The sequence below is a fragment of the Paramormyrops kingsleyae genome, chromosome 25 (assembly GCF_048594095.1).
Source record: "Paramormyrops kingsleyae isolate MSU_618 chromosome 25, PKINGS_0.4, whole genome shotgun sequence".
Lineage (NCBI taxonomy): Eukaryota > Metazoa > Chordata > Actinopteri > Osteoglossiformes > Mormyridae > Paramormyrops > Paramormyrops kingsleyae.
In genome coordinates, this window is record NC_132821.1 from 18,336,074 (window position 1) to 18,363,932 (window position 27,859).

Consider the following 27,859-nt stretch of genomic DNA (forward strand, 5'->3'; position numbering starts at 1 on the left):
ACCCAGGAATTAAATCACATAAATCAGCCTTTTCAGAATGATTATTCCTCATCATGTCATTGTGTTTGGCTAACAGGGGACACACGCCTTCGTCAATCAGACTATCAATCCTCACAAGTGTTGCCACTTATGATCTTAAAATACATAGGAGGCCACCCCCCTCCCCTGAAAATACAAGACAATTAATCTTCACAATTCCCAAAACAACTGCACTGACATCTTGCTTTTGGTGGCTGAACCAATAAGTAATAGTGATTCTGCTTAGTGTGAAATTCACAATTGTGAATTTTGTGATAAAAACATTTCATTTGGTACAATCCAATAAAAACGTGAATATTGAAGCATCATGAATTTACAATATATTTCCGATGGCAGCCATTTTTCAAAATGCCCACCAATGATAATGGACTTCAGGGAAATTTTCTAATCAGCCTTGGATATAATATATTGAGAACATAATGTATAAATGTATTTCCATGTGATGTGTACATTCAAGTAACTGAAAATTCAAGATGGCCACCATGACTGGTATGACAAATTAAATAAAGTTACACAGACTAGTCTGATATGTATGATCTCATGTCAACCAAGTCATACCGATACTGCTACTAATGAAATTTGAGATGGGGACAGGAAAAAATATACATATATTTTAGATTATTCTGAATATCGTCTTGCACCCCACAGTTTGAGCATATCACTGACATGTACAATGTTCATGGGAAGTTTGCAAAAACATCTAAGGAACAAGTTTAGAATACAGGTGACTGCATTCACAACATGGTGGCTGCAGGTTCCATTTTCACCCTTGGTTGCCCTCTGTCCTTGCAGTTTCAATTTTGGGGGCTCAAGTCTTAGGTCAGGTACAGATTTTCATCCAACTAATGTTTTTGTGAAGTGGAAATAAGATCCATAAAAGATCAAATAGAGTAAATAGAGTAATAATAGCAAATAGAGTTATCTTGTTCACAGGGTTAAGCTTCTTATCTGTTATGCTTCCCTTTTTTGTCTTTAAGTGCCATTGCTTCAGTTTTAAAAGGTCCAGATCTTCACCAATACAATGTATCTGCGAAGATTGAAAAAGCTCATACTAATTTTTTTGAGTTATTATGTCTTAGGCTGCCCTTCTATTTGCTATCACTGTGCGGCACTGCTTCAGATGTGTGCAGTTTTTCTCAAAATCTGGTCCTGATCTTCAGTCTTATTTCTGCAAATTTTGAAAGAGATCCATCAAATACTTTTAAGGTTACTGTTATCACAAGACCAAGTGTCTTCCACAGCTGACCTTCCCTTTCTCTGCTGCTACATTGAGCTGCTGCTTCATTGTTGGGGCTTCATTTGTCTCAGACTGAAATGAACCGTATATCGTCATCCATATAATCTGTCATCTGCTTCCCTTTGCTGCCACTAAGCAGTGCTGTTTCAATTTTGGAGCAACCTGTCTCAAAATTTAATTGTCATTCATCATACAGACAATGTGTCTTCAAAGATGGACAATGATCCCTCAAATTCTTGATTTATTGCACTAACAGGATCATGTGTCAAAATTGTAATTTTTTTTGCTGTCACTATATGGCGCTACGTCACATTTATTGCTACTATCAAAATCGAATTAGTTTAACCAAAGACAAGATGATAAGACTAATGAATTTAGACTGAGTTCTAATTCATTTAAAATGTTGCAAGGCACAGTATTCCTTATTACCTTACTGCATGACATTAATAGATAATCTTCACATGATGTTAGCATTTGACGTACTTCTTTCATGCAGATACTCCAACACGCATGAATATCTAATTAAAACCATTTAAAATATTTCCGTGATACACACATAGAAATAAACTTGGGGCATATTTTTTTACAATTTTTGTGTATGTGACCCTTGCCATAGTTATCACGGCTGTTTAATGTCTTTGCCTGGCAACAAGGGTGATTAGTGTAGGTTCCAAGGGGCCAATTAGCACCGGGAGCTCAGCGGCACACCTGTGGCAACCGGCTGCTCAAGCTGAAAGAAAAAGGCGTTATAAACAAACAGCTGCACCTCTCGGGCCTCCAGGGACTCAAAGCCCTCAAACACAAAAACAACCCTCAGCCAACTAGCTATGATGCCCACTTAAAGGGAATCCCACAGGCCCGCAGCAGACTACCGCCCTACCCAGCCCTCTCACTTTCCAAGAGTGGCAGAAATGGATCCACACCTGACAGCCGACCCTAGGCTGAATTTAAGAAGTCTCTCTGTCAGTTTGTTTGGGTAAGAAGCCAGCTAGGATCGAATTGTGTAGGGCTGTGCTTGAGCTGAACCCGGATTATCTGGGTGGGTGACAGGCAGTACTAAACAAGACAGAATTCTTCCCATGTTAAAATCATTAGTGCTGGCGAGACCTTCCGATGCAGTGTTCTGACCCAAGGGTGTAAGTATGGTGTAGACATTCAGGGGGTCCGAATGAGACCCCTCCCTGAGAATTTTTTTAAAGTGCATTTCCCACAATTCTACTATGGACGTGCCATCGGGGGGGGGGGGGGGGGTAGAGCCTCACCGGTCATGGTCCAACAAAAAGAGCTTTTATGAAAAATACAAAAAATATGTTAAGTTATAAATAAATGTTATATATGTCATTTTTGTATGATTATAATCATTTTTATAGCCAAAAGTGCCAAATTTGCAGAGCTCAGCTGCAAATACAGGGAGAGAAGAGAGGCACAGCAGAGTCAAGCTCAGCAACTGTCTAATAACTTTCTGGCGGGCAGGCAGTAAGCATGTGCCTGTTACTATCTCTGTGCATATCGTCTAACATAATGTCTGTAGACCTCGTCATTACATTGTCGTTTTTGAACACAGGACACTGTCAAATGAGGTCAGAAAATACAGCAAATAGTTCATGAAGCTGCATTTGGTCATCAGTACCGTCACTTCATTCACGCATGTAACTACGCCTACTTACAATACAATACAATACAATACAATACAATGATGTTTTAAAAACAAATTTCTAGGGGGAAAAAATGCAGATATCAGCATAGGAATAACTAATTGTTCGAATTAGACACTACAGATGGAAAGACAGTTTAGAAAAGAAAAGTGGTGTGGAAAATTGGCTGTTTTTTGCCATTGAAATTAAGAATAAAGTCAGGAGGAAAAGGGCTCTGTTCCACAATTGGAAAATAACGAATGATTTCAGAATTAAGCAGGAGTATCTAAGTCTACAGGTAGAGTTAAAAAATAGAAGCTGAAATCACTAATTTGCAGGATAGTAAGGGCCTTATAATTGAAAATGAAATTGATATAGTAAATGAGTTTAATGATTATTTTTCACGGGTGTTCACAGTAGAGAACACAAGTAACTTACCACCAATTAGTACGAATACAGCGTCGTCTATGACCAATATATGTATAACTGAGGCTGATGTGGTACTAAGCCTAGCTAAACTCAAAATAAATAAATCGCAGGGCCCTGATGGCATCTTACCTATAGTTTTAAAAGAGATGAGGGATATTATTAGCCAACCTTTAACTTTAATATTCCAGAAATCGTTATCTGCGGGTATGGTACCTTCAGATTGGAAGCATGCTAATATAACACCCATATTCAAAAAGGGGGATAGACGTAATCCAGCAAACTATAGGCCAATCAGTTTAACTAGCATTACTGGAAAAATAATGGAAGCTATAATCCAAGTGAAAATGGTAGATTACCTGGATGCAAATAACACTCTGAGGGATAGCCAACATGGATTTAGGAGAGGTAGATCCTGTTTGACGAATCTACTTGAGTTCTTTGAGGAAGCTACAAGTGAAATTGATCACAAAAAGGCCTACAATGTGATCTACTTAGATTTCAGGAAGGCCTTTGATGTTGTCCCCCACAAACGGCTCTTGCTAAAGCTCAAAGCTGCAGGGATTTTAGGAACTGTGGCAGCTTCGATCGAAAACTGGTTAACTGACAGGAAGCAGCAAGTAGTTATTAGAGGCACAATGTCACAGTGGGCATGCGTTCATAGTGGGGCACCGCAGGGTTCAATTTTAGGACCACTATTGTTCCTAATTTACATTAATGATATTGACACCAATACATACAGTAAACTGGTTAAATTTGCAGACAACACCAAGGTGGGTGGTGTAGCAGATACTAAACTAGCAGCACTAGAGGCTACAACAGGATCTGGATTTAATTAGCGACTGGGCTGATACCTGGCGGATGAAATTTTATGTAGATAAATGTAAGGTAATCCATGCAGGGAGCAGAAATATACAGTACAGATATTTTATGGGTTCCACTGAAATAAAGGTAGCTGATTACGAGAAAGATCTCGGTGTGTATGTTGATGCTTCCATGTCCCACTCTCGCCAGTGTGGGGAAGCAATAAAAAAAGCCAATAGAATGTTGGGTTATATCTCTAGGTGTGTGGAGTTTAAGTCAAGGGAGGTGATGTTACACTTATATAATTCCTTGGTAAGACCCCACCTAGAATACTGTGTGCAGGTTTGGTCACCATACCTTAAGAAAGACATTGCTGCCTTAGAAAAGGTGCAACGGAGGGCTACGAGAATGATTCCTGGTCTTAGAGGAATGTCTTATGAGGAGAGGTTAGCTGAGCTGACCTTAGCCTTGAGCAAAGGAGACTAAGGGGGGACATGATCCAGGTCTATAAGATTCTAGAACTCGTGGCCATAAGTAGAAATTAGCGGGAGAACATTTTAAAACAAATTTGAGGAAGCACTTCTTTACACAGCGTGTAGTTAGAGTATGGAATAGTCTCCCTGCTAGTGTAGCGGAAGTTAAACCCTGGGTTTCTTTAAATCAAAGCTAGATACAGTAAGATTTTAACAACTCTGAGCTATTAGTTAAGTTCTCCCCAAACGAGCTTGATGGGCCGAATGGCCTCCTCTCGTTTGTAAATTTCTTATGTTCTTATGAACCACATGAGGATGGGTGGTGCTAAAAATTGCACTGCAGCCATCCAGTAGGGTTGTTGGACCTGGGCTGGCTTCACTTTTTGGAGATATGTACACTGAAATGTCTAAACTGCATGAAATCATATACTTCTACAAATTGTTTCAGCACGCCTCTCCCTGTCCCAGTCTGCCCACTGCTTTCAGCACGCCTCTCCCAGTCCCAGTCTGCCCACTGCTTTCAGCACGCCTCTCCCTGTCCCAGTCTGCCCACTGCTTTCAACACGCCTCTCCCTGTCCCAGTCTGCCCACTGCTTTCAACACGCCTCTCCCTGTCCCAGTCTGCCCAATGCTTTCAGCACGCCTCTCCCTGTCCCAGTCTGCCCACTGCTTTCAGCACGCCTCTCCCTGTCCCCGTCTGCCCACTGCTTTCAGCACGCCTCTCCCTGTCCCAGTCTGCCCACTGCTTTCAGCACGCCTCTCCCTGTCCCCGTCTGCCCACTGCTTTCAGCACGCCTCTCCCTGTCCCAGTCTGCCCACTGCTTTCAGCACGCCTCTCCCTGTCCCAGTCTGCCCACTGCTTTCAGCACGCCTCTCCCTGTCCCAGTCTGCCCACTGCTTTCAGCACGCCTCTCCCTGTCCCAGTCTGCCCACTGCTTTCAGCACGCCTCTCCCTGTCCCAGTCTGCCCACTGCTTTCAGCACGCCTCTCGCTGTCCCAGTCTGCCCACTGCTTTCAGCACGCCTCTCCCTGTCCCAGTCTGCCCACTGCTTTCAGCACGCCTCTCCCTGTCCTTGTCTCTCTCTGCTGGTGTAAAAGTACATGTCAAAAAAGTTTAAAGGCTACACCAATAAGAAATATGAAATACACCCCATCTTGCTTTTTAATATATTTAATATCTAACATCCTACAGAATGTTATGTAGTGTTGAACAGCTCACCACCACATTCACTGCTTCCCCAGGCCAGACCAGAGCTCTTCCCAAGACCAAAGACTCAAGCTCCTTCTGAGGGATTTCCAGACGTTCCCCGGTGAGCTGGGCGACACAATCGATCCAACGTGTCCTGGGTGTGCTAAGGGGCCTATGGCCAGTGAGGCGTGACCAGAATGGCTTCCTTGGCAGCCACCTAGATGGCCTTCTTACAAGATACCTAAAGCACCACAGGGGACTCCTCCTGATGCACCTACACCACCACAGGTGACTCCTCCTGATGCACCTACACCACCACAGGGGACTCCTCCGGATGCACCTACACCACCACAGGTGACTCCTCCTGATCTGAAGGACCAGCGGCTCTATTCCAAGGTCAATCCAAATATCGCAACTCTTCACTCCATCATGGAGAATGAGCCTGGCAACCCTGAGGAGACACTAGTGACTCTAGTCCTTCGATCATTACCCACATATCATAGCTAGAGATTGAGACAAATAGCTGAGCATAGAGACAAATCACATCAAACGACTTGACCACCAAAGATCTGTTCAGTGCCTGACAAATGGCAGCTACCAGACTGATCCAGCTATCATCTCCACAGTCACTCTTACTCTCAATGAAGAAAAAGATCCCAACTCCGTCACCTTCAAGATTCCAAGGTACTTAAGTCTTTCCAGGCTATTTAAACTGCCAAGTATGCAGACACAATTGTAGCCCATATTCTAACAGCATCTCCTACAGTATGTGCCAGGGCACAAAGTCATATGACTTCTTCAGGTCCACAAAAGCAGATGTAAGCTGTGTGATGTTATTTCTAACCCGTACAAACATTTCCTGTAGAAAAATCATTTTTCCTTTGTTCAGTTCAGAAACCACCCCAATTCATTTTCACTGGTTGTATTGAATTCTTCATCATTTATCACCAGCATTTACTTTAGTTCATGCAATTTTTTTGTACTAGGACTATATCTGTCCTGATTTGCCTAGAGATATAGGGTATTTGACTTGTATGACACCATTTATAAACAAGCAATCATTGTCTTTGCTCTGAATTTCCTCTAAAACGCTATCCAGTGGTAGGGTGTTCGTGCAGGTTGCAGTACATTAGCAAATAAGCTGTAATATTAAACATAATTGTAGGAGCATGAGAGCTATCTTTGGTGAGCAGTCTTAGCAATGTGAGCTCCTGAATGCACAGGAGGACGAGAGGATGAACCCAGTCTGAGCTAAAATAAGAGTCAGGCTCACCTGCACATAATCTCATGGGTGAGAAGAACTCGGCACATCTCCGGGTTCTTGTCCTGTCCTTCATAAATGATGGGCTACAAAGAGATATGGAAAGGATGAAGAGCATCTTAGGCTTCTGGATAGAATTTTAGCTTAAAATTTGCATAACCAAGTAAGCAGGTACCTAAAATAACATTTAAAAACACACAGCATAACATTCTTCTCATGCTATTTATTTTTACATAAAAATAGAAATAATAATAGTTGATATTTTTATTGATCCTTGTGCGGAAATTCTTTTCATCTCTCCCCCAACTTGCTTTCTGTAGATGACAGTGAGCTGCCTGCAAGGGGCAGCCACCTATAACAGCACCCAGGGGGCTGGGGGTTAACGGTCTCGCTTAAGGATCCACAGACATGCTGAGGCTGGACTCAAACCAGCAACCTTCAAACCAGAGGTACAGGGACACAATGCACCCGGAATTGATGAAGGCTTAATTAAAAAGCATATATTTCACCAGGGGTGGTGTGCAGGACTGTGAGTTATGACTCCCATCCTGTGATTGGAAGGTCATGGGTCTAAATTATGTGACAAATTTGGGCAAGACCCATATCCCCGCTGGCTCAGTCTGAGCTGCAACCTCCAAGCCTGCTGTCACCTGTGTATAGGTCTGTAGACCAAGATAGGATAGGCAACAAGTCAACCTTAAAGCTTGGCGACAAAGGGAAGCCTTCGGCAGATGGGGGGGGGCAGAGAGGCTAAGGGCTTTCCCCATCAGCTCATAGATATGTAATTATTTTGCTGCAGCTGGGCTTGAACTGGTGACCTTCAGATTATAGGTAGAGAGAGTTAGCCTGTTGACCCACACACCAGTTCTGTGAGGAATATAATAAATATATAATAGCCCTATGATGGATAAGCATCCCATCCAGGCAGGACCTCAATTTTGTGCCCTGCGCAAATCTAGGCTCCTGCATGACCTTAACTAGGATAATCAAAAGGTGGACTTAGCTTGAATTGGCCAAAGAAAACAATAATTCCACCTAGCACAAGGCTAACCATAATGTTTTCCTTTTATTTGGGGAGAGGGGGCAATGTCATTCTTGCTCTCCTATTGCAAGCATATAGCAGGTCAACAGTGTGGGGGGGGGGGGGGGTCTCAGTATGTAGGTACACAGGAACCCAAAAATATGTATATTGCTGAGCACATGTCAGGTGGTCATTGAAGAATCTCTGCTTGGGGGTAAACCAAGCAGCAGAAGCAGGCAGGAAGAGTGGAATCGATAAGCACCGCTGTGGGTGCGCGAGAGCAACTGGCCCCCACTCAGCCCATAAGTCAGTCAGACTGGGATTCGACACTAAGGCTATAGCTGTTACATTAAGCACATCGATTGGTCTCCGGAACATGCGTTTGTTTAGCAGCAGGCTCCCCAGACGATAGTTTACAGCCGCAGTCGGGGGTGGGGGTCGGGGGTGGGGGTCGGGGGTGCAAAATAAAGGGCAGCAGCACACCTGCGGTACCTGACCTAAAGGCACTAATGTTACAGAAAAATCCACAGTCTGGCTGTTTCAATGTGTGCAACAAGCTGGCAAGACCTGATGGCAAAGTTGTACGTTGATTTTGTGACACATGTAGTTGTACTCCTGGTAGCATAAGGCAGCTTGAGACAAATGTGCCCTATTCAATTATTATTATTTTACCCTGGACTTCACAATGAGGGATGGAAACCTCATCACTTGTGCGAACACTGGAATAGTCGCGTTGTGTGTCATTCGTGCCACTAGGGCTGTGTTTTTAGGCATGCTGAAGCTGACGCAAATGATGATGCAGTTTTGCGATACCTTTGTCAGCTTCCGTGAATATCCAAGCTTCGGATTAGTGTGACGCTGTATTTCATCAATGATGGATGGAAGTTCAAAAGCCGACGTTTATCGTCTTATTTTCTGATGGTCACAAGTAGGAATGGGAACCGAAAGAGGAACATCTTGCATTCATAAGTACAGGCAATGCTGCATGTCTGATAAAAGCAATGGAACTGGACTAATGGACCTGGCGCTGTAGCGTTTTACATGGGACCACTGGTTAATGTTTTATATATACAGTATATTACACATAACACAGGTCTACAAAAAAAAATTTTTTTTTCCGGGTGCCAAGTTTTTTTAATGGATTCAGGGTATGTTGAGGGCGCTGAATTCAAAAATCACATTAATTTTGCTGAATTTGTTCTAGTTTTTGAGATAATGGACATCAATGAAAATAATGCATTCCCCCAATGCGACTTGTGTGTGATAACAAATGCAATAGCTTTCGATCTGTCTTTTGACTCTTTAACAGTGTCTTAGGTAATGAAATGAATGATGAAGCGTTGAAGGAGAGTCTGAACATAAAATTAGAGTTAAGTTAACATGTGCGTGTTTGCATGTTCATTTATTGCTGTTGTTACTGTGGTGGTGAATATTTACCCAGATCAAATCTGCCAAGTCCTTCCAAAGGAAGGGCATCATGGGAACACCTGTCTGGTATTTAGCCAGAAATGGTTGAAATGCTCGTGATAGGGCCATGAAAAAATGTAGTTCGGCCAGAAGAAAGGGATCCATTCGAGCTTGACAAATGCAGTCAAAAGAAGACGTCCCTGGGTTTGTCACCTATTTTGACTTCACCAAGTCAATATTTCACAATAGAGGGTCAGACTTCCAATGCTCCTTCGACAGCTGGCAAATTTTCGAGCCACAGATGGCCACAGAAAGGTGGAGGGAATCTTGAGGATGATGTTGCAGCTGTGAAGTCCTCTTTTCTGGTTGGTGCAGAGTGGAAAAGTCAATATAGTGCTTTGAGCACTTTCTCCACCATCCACACTGGGATGATTGAATGAGTTGTGAAGAGTATGTAGGCCACAACTTCCTACAATTACTAACTGTGTCCCAGCAAATTGCTCACCACAGTGTGAATGTCATCATTGGACGTATAGGAGTGATGTCGGCTAACCGTTTGCAAAGCCCATAGCACTTCTGCTTTTAGTGTGTCGGTTGAGGAGAATGTACTGAAGACATTGCTTGTCGTGGGATCCGGAGACACTACCAAAGCGGGTGTAGGCCCATCTGTAGATGTTGTACTTACAGGACTGGCAAACAACTGAATGACGTCCCTGACATGCGAGTCGATGGCTTTAGAGCCCATTGTTGCCAGTTTGATGACTTTTTTTACAAAAGGTCACGTTGCGCTTCGTAGACATTAGTCGTTTATATTGAGTGACTGGTAACGTGTCGTTTTTCTTTGTTTTTTCAGGAATGCCACCATGAGCATGAAGCTTTCCTATACAAATATAAAGCCAGCAGTCAGAGGAATGTGTGTGTGTGCACAAGCTGGGCACTGAAACAGGGTGGAGCACCTGTCACCTGTCTTTAGTTTTTTTGGCTTTAGGTTTTATATTTGGTGTTTGAGTAAGTATCTGTGATACTGATCACCTGATCAGCCTCAGCTGAACAGTATGAAGGTACAAAATTGAAGTTTTATTCATTTTGCAAAACCGCAAATGTACTGTATTGTGAAGTTTGCATTTATATTAGTGCTAACTTGTAAGTTCTTTTTTTCCCCCTATTTAGAGTTTTATATTTTGCTTGAAATTCTTATATACCAAAATACACAGTCAGTATTTTTACTGGTCATTTTTTATTAAAGGTTTTCCACATTTCAGTGCATTTCATATGCATAATAAAAATCCTATACCACACTCTGGCAGCCACCCTAAGTGGCACTAGCTATTCAAAACCTTTGAAAATGGATATATGGTTTTTATGACAGTTCCTCATTTTATAAATAATGTAGCTATACTAAAAATTTTTAAATATATATTATTGGTTTATTTTATTGGGGTTAAATTTGTATTAAAACATTCATTCGGAGTTAAATGCACATTTGCAAAAGCATGACGTTACTGGTCTTACCTGTTTGGTCATTGAGTCTATCAAGCGCACATACAAGTCTTGCTCTGTCCTAATGCCTACAAGAAGAAAGAACACGATATAATTAGAACCGTGAAAAGTCTTGCAGAAGTTCAGCTGGCAGTTGGAGGTTAACAGACAATAATTAAAATACATTCCCATCTCTCAAGTTTGAATGATTTGGCAGGTGACAACAACTAATAATAACTATGAACTAATATATGTTTGTGCTCCGTGATGGACTGATTGGTGCTGCACCCTGGCTGGTACACTGTGCATCCTGAGAAGGTGTCTGTATTTTACACTACCTTCAACTGGATAAGTGGATGGAAGAATTGGATTTTACTTTACTATAAAAACACGTATCATCAATAACGCATTCCAGGATTATTTCATTCAGAAGCCTTCCATTATCAGCAGAGTTAAAACAGCTGGCATAAATTTACATAGTGTTATTATTTAAAGCAAAATGGACAAATTACAGAGACTCCTGGTATGTGTTCCACCCCACAAACAAACACATTCTTGCAAACTGAGAACAACAATGTGTCATGATAAAAATGTCATGCTGATCTATTTTGTCGTCTTCCACAGACACAACTGCTTAATTAATACAGTATATGCTTAGTAACAACAGTGGGAAGAGACAACGTTTGAATCCCCTCTTGATGCAATTCTAAATCTCCAGCCTCCAGCCTTTTTCAGTGCAAAGAGATCCTATTAATTTATCCAAGCAACTCCAGTTCCAATAACTATTGTTATCCAGAGCCAGTCCAAGTCACAAAGTGACAATCAGCCCAGCAAATCTTTGATGAGATGTCATTATAGCAATGCTACACGTGTTAGAAGTAACTGTTTAAAACTGGGTATCACTTGGTATACCAGGGAATAAGAATGCATGTTAATATTGAGATACACAAATTGGTCTAGGATGAAAGTGTGATCAACATTCAGATGAAGAATTTATTAGGGGTACATTTCTACACTTTCAATATTATAAAACACCAGTTCTGTTTGCAAGGGCTACAATCACTCAAACAATAATGATGAGCAACCAAAATATTCGTAACACTGTACAGCTATTGCAAGGGTTGTAATAGTAAAATAATACTTAAATAAATTTTTATAAAACATTGCACACTACAATAAGTAAAGCAAACGTTCACATATATTACCTTGGATGGCAGCAATTACTTTAATTAGACTAATTGGTGTCACTTTACAGTAAGGCTACCCATATGCAGTGTTTATGAATAGTTTATAAGCAGGTTATTAATTAGGTTATAACACTTTGTAAATCATTACTAGACAGTTATAAGCAAGTTATACCACAGCTTTCTTCTTATTAATGAGTTACTACCATTTATAAGTGGCAAAGGGAGCCTTATTGTAAAGTGGTAGTAGAAAGATATAGTTTATGGTTTAAAAAGAACAGGAAAATTGCATATACAGCTGCCTGCAATTTATGAGACTATCGACCGCAAATATAAAGCATGACATTGGTTACGTCATCAATCTAGTTTTTCCATTAATGAGAACCATCACCAGAACCAAGTAAGTGACCTGCTCTTACCATTGTTGTAGAGAAGCTGAAGTCGATAGTGAATGCCATTGTTGGTCTTCTCCCCATTATACTCCTGCAAAAGGCAAACACCCCCTCCATGAGAAACACACAGCTCCCGCCTCAACAGCCTCACGTATAAATGATCAGGTATCTGGTGAGTATTTCTCTGTCTGGACTATCATCCTTTTGTGGAGATTCTGGAAAAATGAACTCAAATTGCTCCTTTCAGAGGTTGAACCATCATTTTATAATTAAAACATAATTAAACAAAAAAAAAAGAATGCATATTTTTTTACAATCTTGTGTCTTATTATAAACTCCAGGGCGAAAATAATGGGCCAAAATCGCACAATATTAAGCTTTGGCCCTTTTTTTGCCCAGGAATGTATTTAAAATTCATCCAATCCAATCAATAGCAAATTAATGTCGCTAGTATTTCACAAAACGCATTACTAACCTCACCGTTGCTGCATTAAATCTCATTAGCCATTACAATCACCTATTTATGCAGGTACACTGCAGTTAACCTCAGCCTCGGGCTGCTCCAGAAATTTCTCATACATTTAACAGTTATAATTTGTTAGATTGCCTAGTTTTATATCTATAAAGAGCAAGAAAAATGGACACAGATTTTGAACTAACAAACGAATGCCTGTTTGCTACAACTACTCGGTAGAGACGAGGGACTGCAAACCACTGACTACGAACAAAGAATAAACAAAAAACAAAACTGTATCAGACCACTCTTCATTCACCACCTGCACGCATATGAAAGCTCTCATTCAGGTGATGAAAAACAAAAAAACAAGTAGAATACTTCAAATATTAATTCCCAGATGAGCTTATTTTTGTTCACAAAGAAAAGTATTTCACAAAACACCTGAACCGCCGGTCTGTTTGACATGTCATTTTATGCTGTGCTTAATGTATATAGATGTCAAAATAATATAAACAACAGATGTACAAGATTAAAAGTGCAGAAAAACAGTTTATTAGGAAACCAGACATAACTGTCTGACTTTTATCCGCCTCTTTCAAAATAAAAAATGATATTTTTAAAATGCTGACGGTGCAGAATACAACCTTAATATTGCATAGGACTGTATCTACTGGAAACAATGAGCTCACAATGAAACTAAGTATTTATGCCCTAAAATCTGCCTCGTCACCACAAGGGTGAATTGTGGATATTATTATTACAAATATTACAGAAGCGATAAAGTTGATAATACTGAATATAAACTCACTTTACTACAAATTAAAGGGAAAATAGTCAATGAATGATGTACAAGAAAGACTAATTATTAAGTAACTACACATACTGTACCATCATTAAAATTATAGGAAAACGAAGGATGTTTATAGGTTAAAATAAATAGATGGACATAACTGTATTGTATTACCTTATTTTCTTTTGTCAGATAGCTTTTGATTTTAACATATTTTATTTATATTTAGTTGTATTGATATATGTTTATTGTGTATAGTCTTGTCTGTATTGTGTGCTTACGTCACTGTTAAAGATAAATTTCCATCTGATGTAAATTTGATGGACATTAAAGGAATATTCTATTCTATTCTATAACACACAACATTTTGTCCATAATGTCATTTACACAAAGAGCTATAGGTAATTGTATGTGTGTGCTGGATGCTTGTAGTATGAAGAAACATACTAGTCATTTAAATACAGTGAAAATATTAAAACTATTGAAACTTCTCTGGCCAAGGTTCTCCACCACTGTTACCCCACACTCTCAGTTGTGGGTCCGAATCCTGCCTCCACTCTGCATGTGTGAAATTCGCATGTGTTCCCTGTGTTACACGGGAGACTCCAGGATGCTGCCACAGCCCAAAGATGTATAGTTAGGCTAATTAGTGCCTGTAAACTACCCATAAGTGTATGACTGTATGTGCCCTGTGATGGACTGGGACAGGGTCTAGGCCTCCCAAGACACTGACCAGGACAACTGGCTAGAAGATGTAGGGAGAAAAAACATCTCCAGCCTTCAGCAGGTCATATTTAAAATGCCATTCCCTTATGACACAATGGTTTCAAAATTTCAATAAATCTGTTTCCAATTCATCTAAACTAATTGATGTTTTGCTATGTTTCTAGCCAGAATTACCTAATAAAAAATAATGACTGTATGGGCATAGTTTGTGAATTTGTGTGGATCCCATCCACAGTGCGCCCCTCCCTTGTGACCTCTGCTGACTTAGACAGGCATCAGACCCCCCCTGCATAACTGGCTGGAAGATGGATGAGAAGGTTATTTTATCTTTAAGTAGACACTTTATAAACCCTGCAAGCACCCTCAAAGTCCGTAACTTTACATCAGGTGATGCTGAATGTTCAGCATCATTCAGAATAAATATCACCTTCCATAATGTCATTTTTTTCAATAAAACAGCAATACTGAAAAGATTTAGAAAAATAAGCACAGATAGCTTAAGCAGGTGGAAGGCTCGTGCAGAGTTGACGTGTATGGTTGTAAATTGTGTTTGCATGAGTGCTAACTGAAATTATTAGATTAATGGTGAGTTCACTTGAAGACAATCAAATAATGTAATATTACACTATTACTTATGTATTAGTTAACCACAAACTAAGTATTAGTTACATACTGATGTTCATTCATTATTAACAAATTGACATTTTGTTTCAAGCAGTTACTATATATGTTATTACATCTGTTAATTCTGTAAACCTTTGTGACACTACTGAAGGAACAAGTACTGAATAACACAGGTGAAATACTGGTCTCATGTTTCTTCATTATTAATTAATTGTGACGCATCTTTTATCCCAAGTAGCTACTAGAATTGTTTGTAATTTGTTCTTCAGTAGTAACTGAGTTACAACTAAGTATTTGTGTCACATCAAGTAAAGTGTTACTGATTTAATATTTTTAAATGTTTATTCCTATTAATCTACATCTACAGAAGATGGCAGGGACACTCAGTCCTGCTGGAGTGTTGACAAAGGGTCTTAGACAGTCGAACACTTTAACCTGGAGCCACTCAGGCACTCCTGATGGACGCCTGGGCGATGATGTCACACAGCTTACCTTGTCCTTTTCCACAAAGTCCATGTAGGACGTTCTCTCAATCTCCACAGGCTGGCCCTGCCGGTCATACAGCGCCAAGACGAAGTGGAAGAAGTTGGACTTGCGCAGATTAGAAGGAGGCTGCTTCTCAAAATGGGCTCGGGTCAGGCCCACCCCACTGTGGGAGGTAAGGGGGGGGGGGGGGCATACAGTTAGACAATTGTTTGCTCTTTTGCTTTTTCCGTTTCTTTTTCATGCTTGCACAATAAGCACATGGCCTGCAAACATTTTTTCCCCAATTCCAGTTACTGGCATCTGTTTCCACTTAGCAAACCCATCAGTCACTTCCAAAATCCCTGCATGTGGGGGCTGCTACACGTGCACTTTCTTGTTTTGCAATACGAAGCCTGCTCAGCATAGGGGGCACCTAAGAAAAGCGACGCAGGCCGTGAGCTTCTCCACTCCCCACTGTCCAGTGCACAGCTTCAGTCAGATTCACTTAATTAATTCAGATTTGACTTTTTCTTCACTTGATATTATCATGAATCCCTTTTTGAAATTAAAATTTGCATATATATTTTTAACACATTGCTGAATCCTGTTGGATAACAGGCTATTAACAGTATAATAAAAATAAATAAATGAACAGACAAGTGTCATTCATTGGTCACTGAGTCTGCAGGCATCCCCAGGGAGAACATGGGAACACCTTGTATAGGATGCAGGACATTGCAGAGCACACACACTCAGATAACCCCCCCCCCCCCAATATTCGGATGTGTTCTCAATGTTCCCCCAGTATATATTACAACTACAGCCTTGCCCCCCCCCCCCCCCAACCCCAGTGTTGACCCCATGGCTACGGCCTTGGTTGCAAGGTGTGTTTATTACTAAGAATTTACTCATCTCAGTAAACACAGTTGATGGTAGGGTTTTATATCTGCAATGAGATTTCTATTTAACGGTATATTCTATGTATGCAAGCACACGTTGGTACAATAATTAAGACAGGAGTGATAAAATCCAACATGATTGTATAAACTATGCCCTTATTTTGCTTAATTGTGTTGTGAACCCAGAAAAAGTATGCATATGGCAACATAGGCTGCCCCCCCCCCCCAGTTCAAACATGCCAATAAGACATACTCTAACCTAAGTTTTGATAAAGTAGTTTAAAAGTTATATGCCACAAAACTAAAATGGCTACACTTTGGGACACAAATAATGTAGTAGTACACACTTACTTAATGCATGAATTAACCAGTAACTAAGTGCTAGTTATGTACTGATCCCATGCTTGTTCATCATTAATCAATCATGACAGTTCATGTATCCCATTCAGGAATTATGTTAGTTAACAGTTGACTAATTAATTAACTAATATAGTTCCTGCATGGAATACACAAACCATCATAACTAATTAATGATGAACTAACAGGCAGTGCAGTGTTTATATTAAAAAGGAATTAAAATAAGTATCTTTCATCGCACTGCGGCTCACACCTCCAGGGTGGTGGGCTTCATACCCACGTCTGTTTGCGTGTGGATTCTGCATGTTTTCCCCACTGCTACCCAGATTCCATCCAGACACTGCAATTTAAGTGAACTTGCTTCTCTTAGTTGTCCATAGCAAGTGATTGTGTGTGAGTGCGCTATGCCAGAGGCTGACATATAGATCACAGTATTGTCCTGTCCTGTGATCCTTGAAATGAACTGTCTGCAACCTTCTGTTGCATTGGAGGAATGGATAGATCAGCTTCTGGTGACAATAATACTACTGACACTTGTGATCTTGTGTTTGCTGGAAAAAAATCTGATACAGGCAGAATCACCAATAAGTAACTAGTGCAGATCAGAGCTGCTGTCATTTCAAACTTACCAGCGTATGCTGACCAAAACTAATAATACTTACAGCAATTGAACATGGAATCCGCCTTGTGATTTTATCTAACACACGATTTTACTCATTAATAGAACTGGATACATTACTCAAGCAATTTAAATATCTTGCCCAAGGATAAACAGCAGTACTTCTCTGGGGAACTGAACAGGCAACCAGTGGTACAGGGCTACCATTAGACAATTTAGTGTTGTCAAGAAGATTAATCACTAGCCCTGAATTTGCCTCAGTGAATAAAGCCCAGCTGGCCCTAATGGGACTGATTAACCTGCCAGAGGTAAACATGGCCAGCTGCATGCTGGAAGACTTAACTTGAGAATGCAAACTGAACAGGCTAACTTGTATTTTAGGGGCATGTGCACAGGTTACGGTTTTACTTGATCCTATTGAAGTGGTTTATTCTTCAGTTTCCTAGAGGTTTTTAGTTTCAGGTTTGTCTGAGGCATGTTCCATCCCTGTGACCACTTTGACAGCTTGACTGAATGTTTACCTGAACCATAAATCTTCAAAGAAAATGACAATATATATTGTGACTTAAAATCCATCCGTTTTCCACTGTTACTTATCCAGTGCGGGCTTACAGTGAGCCTGGGGACTATCCCAGAATGTGCTGGACAGGGCGCTGGAAACACCATTTTTGGGACATCCAATCATTCTTAGTCGCATACTCACATACTATGGGCAATTTGAAAACTACAAATTCACCGAGCCGTGTGCTGTTTCCCTGCAGGAAGTACCTTACACAAATGCGGGGAGGACGTGCAAGATCTTAGCAAAGTCTCGGGTGGGACTCAAACTCTGCAGGTGAAAAACAACTGTACTAGTCACTGATCCACCACACCACCTTGTGGCTCAAAATGACCAGACAAAAATGTTAGTAGATGCTCTATTTCAATGTTATGTGAGATTTAAACAAGACTTTGTTGATTTTAGGTATGAGACAACAACACCTTTGCAGATTAATACATCCAGCAGCTTTTCTGTGAAAGGCACTTTCAGAAAAAAGAATTTGTACCGTTGCTTGTCACTGAGGCTGATCCCTTATAATTGTACCTTTTAAGGTACAGAAATGGACTCTGAGGAACATCCCAAAGGTACAAATAGCATTAATGTCCCATCAATGGTACAGAAATGTTCCTCAGAGTCCATTTCGTTTTTTCAGAGAGTGTGGTGAATGATTAACATTGGACAAAAATGGCAATATGCAATTTATGTGTTTGGTACCACACAACAGTGGCAGCACCAGAAATCTGATACAGTGTATGCCATCCATCCATCTGTCCGTCCGTCCATCCATCCATCTATCCATCCATCCATCCGTCCATCCCTGAATGCTGATCCTGGTCAGGGTCCTGTGACTACAGTCTACTTATGCCATGAAATCATCCATAATTCTTACAAATTTTTTATTAAAAAAAGACTACCTGCACCCCCTTGTAAAAGTGGAGTGCTGACGTTTCAGGGACTCCCCATGCCTGCATTCCCACCTGCCTCTCCCTCCTACTTACGCTACCATAACCTTACATACTGCACTCACCTAACTGTTTGCACTGCCTCTAGTCTCACCTACTTTGGCTAATTGCACATTTTATCTCCCCTATCCCTCCTGGGTCATGCTGCCTGGAGACCCCAAATTATCAAGATATTCTACCTACCCTGCTGCCAGCGACATCTCCACTACCTGAGACGTCTTTCCGACCTGCTCGCCCTTCTGCCTGTGACGTCTCTCCTTCATGCCCTGCTGCTGTACCACTGTTCGTCCTGCCATCAGAAGCAGCACCAGCACCTGCCTGCCATCACCTGCCTGCCCCCCCCCCTCAAATGTTATAACTGGGACAGTGTGAATTGGGACTCCAAGGTTTCTTCCTTCTAGGGAGTTTTTCCTTGCCACTGTCACCTCTGGCTTCCTCACTAGGGGCTTTGGGCAGGGATAAAGTAAAGCACTTTGAGACAATGTAATGTTGTGAAAATGCGCTATACAAATAAAATTGAACTTAACTGAATTGAACTAAAGTAGTTATGTACACATAAATTATTTGGACAAAAGTACTGAGACCTTCTGAAGAGCTCAACATTCTGCCAGCTGTAAAGTTTGCTGGAGGAGGGATAATGGTATGTGGTTGTTTTTCTGGGGTTGGGCTTGGTTCTTTAGCTCCAGTGAAGGGAACTCTTAATGCTTCAGCATACCAAGACATTTTGGACAATTCTTCCAACTGCTTCCAAGTTGGTGGGAACAGTTTGGATAAGACCCTTTTCTGTTCTAGCATGACTCTGCCCCAATGCACAAAGTAAGATCCATAAAGATCGACGTGATTGGGTGAGTTTGGTGTGGAAGAATTCGACTGGCCTGCAGTCATGACCTCAACCCCATCGAACACCATTAGGATGAACTAGAATGGAGATTGTGAGCCAGGCCTTCACGTCAAATAGCAGTGCCTGACCTTACAAATGCTCTTCTGGATGAATGGGCAACAGTTCCCACAGACACACTCTAAAATCTTGTGGAAAGCCTTCCCAGAAGAGTGGCAGCTGTTATAGCTGCAAAGGAGGGGGGCACTCCATATTGATGGCTATGGATTCAGAATGGGATGTCATAGAAGTTCCTGTAGGTGTAATGGCCAGGTGTCCAAATACTTTTGTCCATATAGCATATATCTGCCATTATTTTTGCATGGGAGATTCTAGAATTGCTGTGTATATATGTGTATGTGTGGATTAGTTTTATATTACATTGTGGGGACCAAATGTCCCCCACAATGTAATTAACACCTGTTTTTTTACATTGTGGGGACCATTTTCAGGTCCCCACAAAGATCTGTGAATGCAATCAAAAAACTAAAAATGTCAAAAGACTTGTATTTGGTTTGGTTTGGTGTGTGTGTGTGTGTGTGCGTGTGTGTGTGTTTATATATATATATAGACAAATAAAAATACAACTAAAAATAAACACAATATAAAATATACATAAAAGTACTATTGCTACTCCTTAACATGGTCATTGCTTGATATTTAATCCAATATCCCCATTCTAAAAAACAGCACCCAACTCAAATCCTGTTCCAGAAGATCCTTTTATGTCATTTACTTCTAAGGTAACTGTCCCATTATGCTTTCATTGTAATATCTTTTTGTGATTCTCTTAGCCCAAAACAAAATAAGTGAACCTGCACTTTTGAAGTAAAATTTTATATTATAATAACAAAAGAAAAAAACTGAAATTATGTGGTTTGTGAAGTAATCACAAACATCAGTAAATAAAAATAATTGTACATCTGACCTAAACCGTTTGTCAAGTTTGGAACCCTGATAAGTGAATGCTGTTACACCCAGTTTATTCGCGTAATTAAAATCAAGATATTTGCACAGTCTGTGTCTCATATGTCTGAAAAACAAAAGAAAATACGTATTTTGTTGCATACACAAATACAGTATTATAAATACTACATAAATACTTCAGATGTACAACTAAATAGTCTCTTGTCACATAACGGTTAAGTATGTAAGAGTATGTTAATGAGATCTCTTCAGGAGATTTATGCAGGCCTCCTCATGAATCCTTAGTCTTATCTGGAGTGTGTCTTGTTGAGAAACAAAAGAAACTAAAACATCCATCACCATGCCATCATATCACTGAAAAATATGACAATTAAAAAACCGGATATAATGATATGAAGTTTTTAGACTAATCAGTCTCTTAAAAATCATCTCTGCCATAATCTTGCAAACTGAAAATCTCAGACAGCTGATTTCATAATAAACGATACATTAAATGAAATACATTATTGTGCTGAGACAGTTCGGTCCCATTCACAGAAGAGTCTGACATACTGTAGCAGGTAGCGTGTTGATTATTAATGAACTACAAAACCTGAAAAGACTGTGCTGTAATATCCTTGGGCAACACACTTAACTTGAACTGCTATATTAAAATATCGAATTGTATATGATGCACTTATAAATGATTAATTTATAGGTATATTCACAATATAATGTGTTACAAAAATCTACAGTTTCCAATTAACTCTATCAGGCTAGTTATTGTCGCTGTTGTTAATGTATTTACTGGAGGCCGATGTATGTATGTAATTATGCTGCAGATGGTTAGCTGTATGACTCACAAGTTGACCTAGAACTGGGGTGGGCAATCTTATCCGCAAAGGGCCGGTGTGTGTGCGGGTTTTTGCTGCAGCTCCGTAATTAGATTACTAATTAGAGGACTGATTGGCTGAAGAGTCCTCGCACCTGGGTTTGAACCAAAGGTTATCGCAAAAATCTGCATGCACACCGGCCCTTTGCGGATAAGACTGCCGCCCCTGACCTAGAAAATGCAGGAGCTAAATGTCATCTTAGAGTCTCATCAGCACAAAATAAAATAATGGAAAAAATCCAACCCTTTGAATTGGACTTTCATAATTCTGTATTTGCAAAAAAACTGATTATACTATTTGTGCATCTCCTCTAACTCTAAATAAATATGACTATTGATAACAACAGAAGATCAACAGCAGCTGAAACTGGTCCTTTATAGGGCAGCTTGCTCATGAGTTCTATCAGTTTAATGGGGTATCCAACTGTTCAGAGAAGGATAATCATGAAGTCAGAACATGATTCTATGTAGCCCATGTATGAATGTGTGTATGCCTTACATAAGATAAGATCAGATAAGATAAGATCAGATAAGATAAGATAAGATAAGATAAGATAAGATAAGATAAGATAAGATAAGATAGCTTTTATTAGTCCCACAGGTGGGAAATTTGCATTTTACAGCAGCAAAGTGGACGGTGCAACAGAAAAGTCCTTAAGGAATAGCAGTAATGTTAAGCAATAGAAAACAAAATACAATATATATAAAACGATAATCAAAAACTGTGCAATATGCTGAAAAATAAAGTATAAATGTAATGTAGATTATATTGATTAATTAATAAATAAATATATGTATTTTATGTGTATATACCCATGTGGACATATATATTATTCAAAAACATGACAAAAAGAGGAACACCTACTTATGCCCTTAAGTTTAATTTAAAAAAAGCACTTCCATTTGAAAAGATCGTTGCAAACTGTAGCTAAAGGTTCCTGGGTACTGCATAATTGGAGGAAGAGAAATAAATTCAAGACAATTTATGCAGCTCCATAATATTCAGTACAAATGTACACTGCAGAAATGACAATTAAATTAGCCAAGTATTAACAGATTTACAGCAAAGCTCCAATCAATATTTCAAAATAATAATAATAATAATAATAATATTTACACTAGAGATATGCCATGAACCCTTATAGAGTGGTACCTCGGTATATGTCCTGAATCTGTTCAAGATCCTTGGACTTATAACAAACAGGACGTATACCTAGTTGGATTTATTCCAAAGGGGAATAATAGTACCACTGTATTACATTCTGTAAAAAAATCCTCTTCACCCTATTGTTTATTGCTAGTTAACTTGGATTATTGATAGTTTACTTCAGCATGGCTAAGCACAGTCATCCACAGTGGAAGCCGTGCAGGTTTACATGATATATCTAAATGAACACTTCACTGGCAGCTAAAGGACTGAGAGAGCTGTCTTAAGGCCCAGAAATCACAGCTTTCGCAAGCAAAGTCTCACCACTTCTGCTAAATTAATTATCAAATGGCCACTGTCTGACAGGCAGGGTCAATTACTTTTCCTGTTCTACTAGAGATTTTATTTTTCATTCAAGACACTGTTTGAGACACATTGGTTTGTCAGCTTATACATCTCATTTGATTCCCATGCAAGTAATGCTGGCATAGGGAAGGTCTTTGACTCCTACAATTACCCATCCGTCCATCCTCTAATTGCTTATCATGTTCAGGGTTGTGATTCACGACTCGTGAGACCCAATATTGATTTATATTATGTAGTATCATAAAACTACACTTTCCAAGGGATTAACGTATCAGGGATAAGCCGCAGAATCATTTAAAGACCAAATTTTTCAAACTCGGTACACCCTCAGCATCCACTGCTTGATGCTAAGAAGATTTAAATCGTATAACCTCTCCTTACTTCATTGCTAATTCACTTTACTTTCTCAAACACAGGGCCTGTACGTCATTCATCCAAAGTGCCATGCACTTACTGACGTTTAGGTGTCCACTTCAAGGTTAGAATAAAAAGTCTGATCTGGAACCAGCACAATTAATATTTTAAGTATCATCCTTCTCACTGTGCAATCAATTATAAGCGATTCAGGCAAAGATATATATCTACTTACATACATATATATTTTGAAAAAAAATGTCTGAAATAGATGGGTGCTTCTAAAACATTGTTTTCACATTTGTATCCATCATCACAATACCCCTTAATATAAAAATAATGATTGTAATCCATGACTAAAATGATTGGAGGTACTCCAATTAGGTATCTGAATTAAGTTCCCAAAGCCGCTGTAGAGTGCTTAAATGCTATAGCTTAAGTGTACAGCCATGTTGATCCTCTGTTATTATCAATAATCATATTTATTTTAGAGTTAGGGGAGACACACAAATAGTGTTTTATACTTTCCACAAGTACTGAATGCGATCAGTCATGCTTCTATGACCGTCTATAACATGCTACATATGAAATTGTTCGGGTTATTTTATGTTAAAACTTACAAAAGCAGAAAATGAATGTAAATAGTCGGCACAAACCGCCGACAATCAAATTCCCCACAATCAATCCCGCCTAAGCTCAGTGAGCTCATCTTTGCATCCAACTATCATTTACTGTGATTGCGCGAAGTTTTGAGAAATATTAATTGAGATTGCACTTTCCGATTTTTTTTTTTTTTTTTTTAACTAAATTTCTGTTAATTTTACATGACATGATAAAGCAAGGAAGAGCAAAACGTCGCTGATAACTAAGCAGACGTCCATACGCAGGAATTTTATATTGCCCGGTTGTAATAACCGTAACGCTGGCCATTGATTTAAAATGCGTTAGTCTGACGAAGCACATCGTGTAAAATATGGGTACATTTTTTGCGCCTAAGTTTTGATGAAGCAAAAAGAAGGCAGGGAAGTCGAAGTTACAGATATTAAGAAATTATGCGCTTTACGAAATTCTTTGATTACTGAACATTGATGAATACAAATTTCTGTTTATTCCTACTTTTACTAGTAGCAAATATTAATACGGCTATTTACTTTTTATTATCCTTAAAATCCATAAAAGGTAAAAAAAAAAAAAAAACCATAAAGTTAATTTTTAAATTGTCATTATTATCGTTGTTTTTATTTTATGTAGGCTACGTATTTTATTTATCGCTGACAGGATAAATACAGCAGAAACCTAAGTTATTTATTGTGTATCTTCGCTCTAAGTTAAAATCGAACTCGCCTACAGATTAAGGTAGGGCTATTCCAATAAACAAATCCATCCCTGCGTGACATATATTAATGGAATTAACTTTGCAGAATATAATATATTCATGTCAGAAACTTTCAGTCTGGCATCAAATGCACGTTTTGCGTCTGTGGACAGTTAACGCAATAAAAGTAAACCCAGGAAAATTAATTGAACTACATCCCTACGGCAAACATGACGTTTAGGCTTGAAATTTGTGCGACGAATGAACATAAATATTTCCCATCGAAACTGGGCGATGTGTTAACCACTATACACGGTGATACAGGTATAAAATCACTTCATTTTGGATCGTAGGTGCCAGGTCATTGGCCTGCACGCTGTTGGCGTGGGCAGCTTCTTTTTACCTCTGAGCTGCAGCGCTCGCATCCAGAATCCCGGCGCTTTGCATCCAGGAGCGAACTGGTGTCATGCCACTCGTGAGCGGCTCCTCCTTCATGGTTAGCGCTCCCCGCGGGAGACCATCTTGAATGGAAAACATCAAAATGCCCTTAAAACTTTATCCTTAAAACAAAAAATAAAAAGTCAGTTAGATAGTCCTAATTTCCACGAATTAGAAGACAATCTTCCAGAGTTCCAGCAAGAGAAGAAAACAGAGTCTTTATCCAAAGATAGTTGCGGTATCTCCGTTTTTTTAGGTGAGAACCACAGACGAAGTTCAAGGCGCGCAGGACTCAAGTTTTTAAAAGGGTCACGAAAAAGCGATAGTTGAAAATCCCTGGATCATCTCAAAGGAGGACAATCAGCCGGGATCTTGAATGTATTTTCTATTAACGAAGCATGGAAGAACTTGCACGAAAGACAAAGAACATTTGCGCATTGGATTGTGAAATGGAAAGTGGCATAAAACACGGCAGAGCTTTAAAACGGAGTAAAATGAAATGATTAGCAAACAGGAGGCAGGGATGGACCAGGGAAAGCTTGTTTTCCCTGAGGAAAAGAGGGATTGGGTAGCAAGAAATTTCATTCCCTCCTCCCCGTCTCTTAATGTTTCCTCTGTCCCAGCGGAGAGGACCTTCACTCGGATCCGAAGGCTCCGGGTTCTCTTGGGGAAACACATGTGGTTTTAACAAAGGCGGAGAACCTTAGACGGGGATTAACAAAAAACGGTAATCGGCGCTTCTCGAGTTTTATTGTCATAAAACGCTGCTCCAAATTAAAGTGCGTTTTATTTTGAGTATTGCGACATATATAAATATAGATTGACATATATGTCTATGTGAACGTTTGCTCTGTCGTAAGAAACAGCTATGTATGTATGTGTATGTATGAATGCATGCATGCAATTATATGTATATTTATGTTATATTATATTTAAGTGTACACTGGTCTCGCACCTGCAAAGTTGTGGGTATGATTCCCCAGCTCTGCATGCAGGAAGTTGGCATATTCCCTTCGTGTTTGCGCAGGTTTCCTCTGGAGTTCAAAAACATGTGTCTGCTTCAGTCGGTGTTTCTAAATTATCAATACAGGTTGGTTTCGTGTTTGTTCGTGTGTGTACGTGTGTCCTGCGATGCACTGACATCAAATCCATGCCACCCGCCCTTTTCACACTCATGTAATGTAAATATCTCTCTTGTCTCTGTGATTTGGGTAATCTCATTTGTCGTATCAGCGGCGTGAGACGTACTGGCATCTTTTGCCTTGAGTCTCAAAGACCTTAAGTCTGTATTGCCTATCGCAGTAATTTGTATCTGCTCTTTTTTCCTGTAAACTTTACGCTCGATTGATCCATAAAGGTAGAACCTAAACAGCACCGTACAGAAGCTCTTTCGGAAGCAGGTGCTCGATCATTCGCACATAGGATAAAGGGGCACTCTGCAGGAGTGATCGTGGCAGTGCTACTAGCAATAAGCATGGTTGGAATTACAAGGGGGGGCCAACCGGGGCTCGGCTCTCCTGAAATGGACACGAGCTCGCCGGAAATCCTCCCCTGCCACCTTTAGGGGGAGCTCTAAAAAACTGTCCACCGTGGTGTTATAGTTTATATTTTATTTTCCGTGCATTAAGGTTCCCTATAATAAAAAATAATAATATATGTCGCTCATTTATTCAACATTTTCTCCACTAATCAACAATAATGTTATCTGTGTCCCTCTGCTTTGTGACTTTGTTTTTTTGTTTGCTCCGATTGGCCTATTTAACTTATTGCGTGGTTCTTATGTTGCTGTTATAGTGCACATACGAAATGTTACTGACGGTATTAACTGCCCGCAGTAGTAATAGCAGATTCTTTTTCACAGTAATCCTGTTAATGACTGCGCTGCCGTGACCTTACATGTGTTGCTTGGTGCGTGTTACTTAGGGTTCCCCGTAGCTATTACATAGGCCTACAGTGGATGTGGTGTTGTGTGGTATAATCTACATGATGTTTTCAATAAAATGAATCAAATACACAAAATGTAGGGCACGGAGAGACCCTTGACCAAAGAAACATTTTTCTTAGATTACATTAGATAAACTTTATTCATCCCAGGAGGAAGTTCTTCAGTACAGAGCAGCATGTTGCACAGATTAACATACATGTTGTGCAAACCCACATGGTGCAAAGATGGTACACATAGGGCAAGCAAGTGAATTTAGTGCTTGCTGAGCAGTTGCACCACCTGCTGGTCAGACTAGGTAATCAACCTGAAGCTAGGCAGGTTTGGGCCTGGCCAGTACTTGGTTGGGAGACCAATGAGGAATGCTGGGTTACTGCTGGACGAGGTGCTGGTGTGGCCAACAGGTCCATCCTGTTTTCAGTCCTGCCGTCGCATCATCCAGGTGGGGGCTACACAGTGGTGGTGGTTGACGTGGCTCCCCATTGGTTCTGTAAGGCGCTTTGGGTGTCTTGAAAAGCGCTATATAAAGGTAACATTCATTTGTTCATTAATTAAAACAAACTGAAGATACACAGTATGCAGATGCAATCCTGAAAAACAAAATAGCATTGAATATTAATGAAATAAAGAAAATAA

The 27,859-nt window shown here is 40.0% G+C and overlaps 1 protein-coding gene across 8 annotated transcripts in view; it reads right to left on the bottom strand.

Annotated features, from left to right (window-relative positions):
* The window catches only part of LOC111845812 (transcription factor COE3-like), a 107,334-nt gene extending 81,420 nt beyond the window's left edge, over positions 1–25,914 (bottom strand). For all 8 annotated transcript variants that reach the window (XM_072707122.1, XM_072707118.1, XM_072707117.1 and 5 more), the window contains exons 1-5: positions 25,247–25,914; positions 15,636–15,792; positions 12,574–12,637; positions 11,004–11,059; positions 7,076–7,149 (exon numbers count right to left, since the gene is read on the bottom strand). In XM_072707122.1, coding sequence (XP_072563223.1) covers positions 7,076–7,149; positions 11,004–11,059; positions 12,574–12,637; positions 15,636–15,792; positions 25,247–25,380 — 485 coding nt within the window. In that variant the 5' untranslated portion in view covers positions 25,381–25,914. The remainder of the gene's footprint in view (positions 1–7,075; positions 7,150–11,003; positions 11,060–12,573; positions 12,638–15,635; positions 15,793–25,246) is intronic.
* Between the last annotated feature and the right edge of the window lie 1,945 nt (positions 25,915–27,859).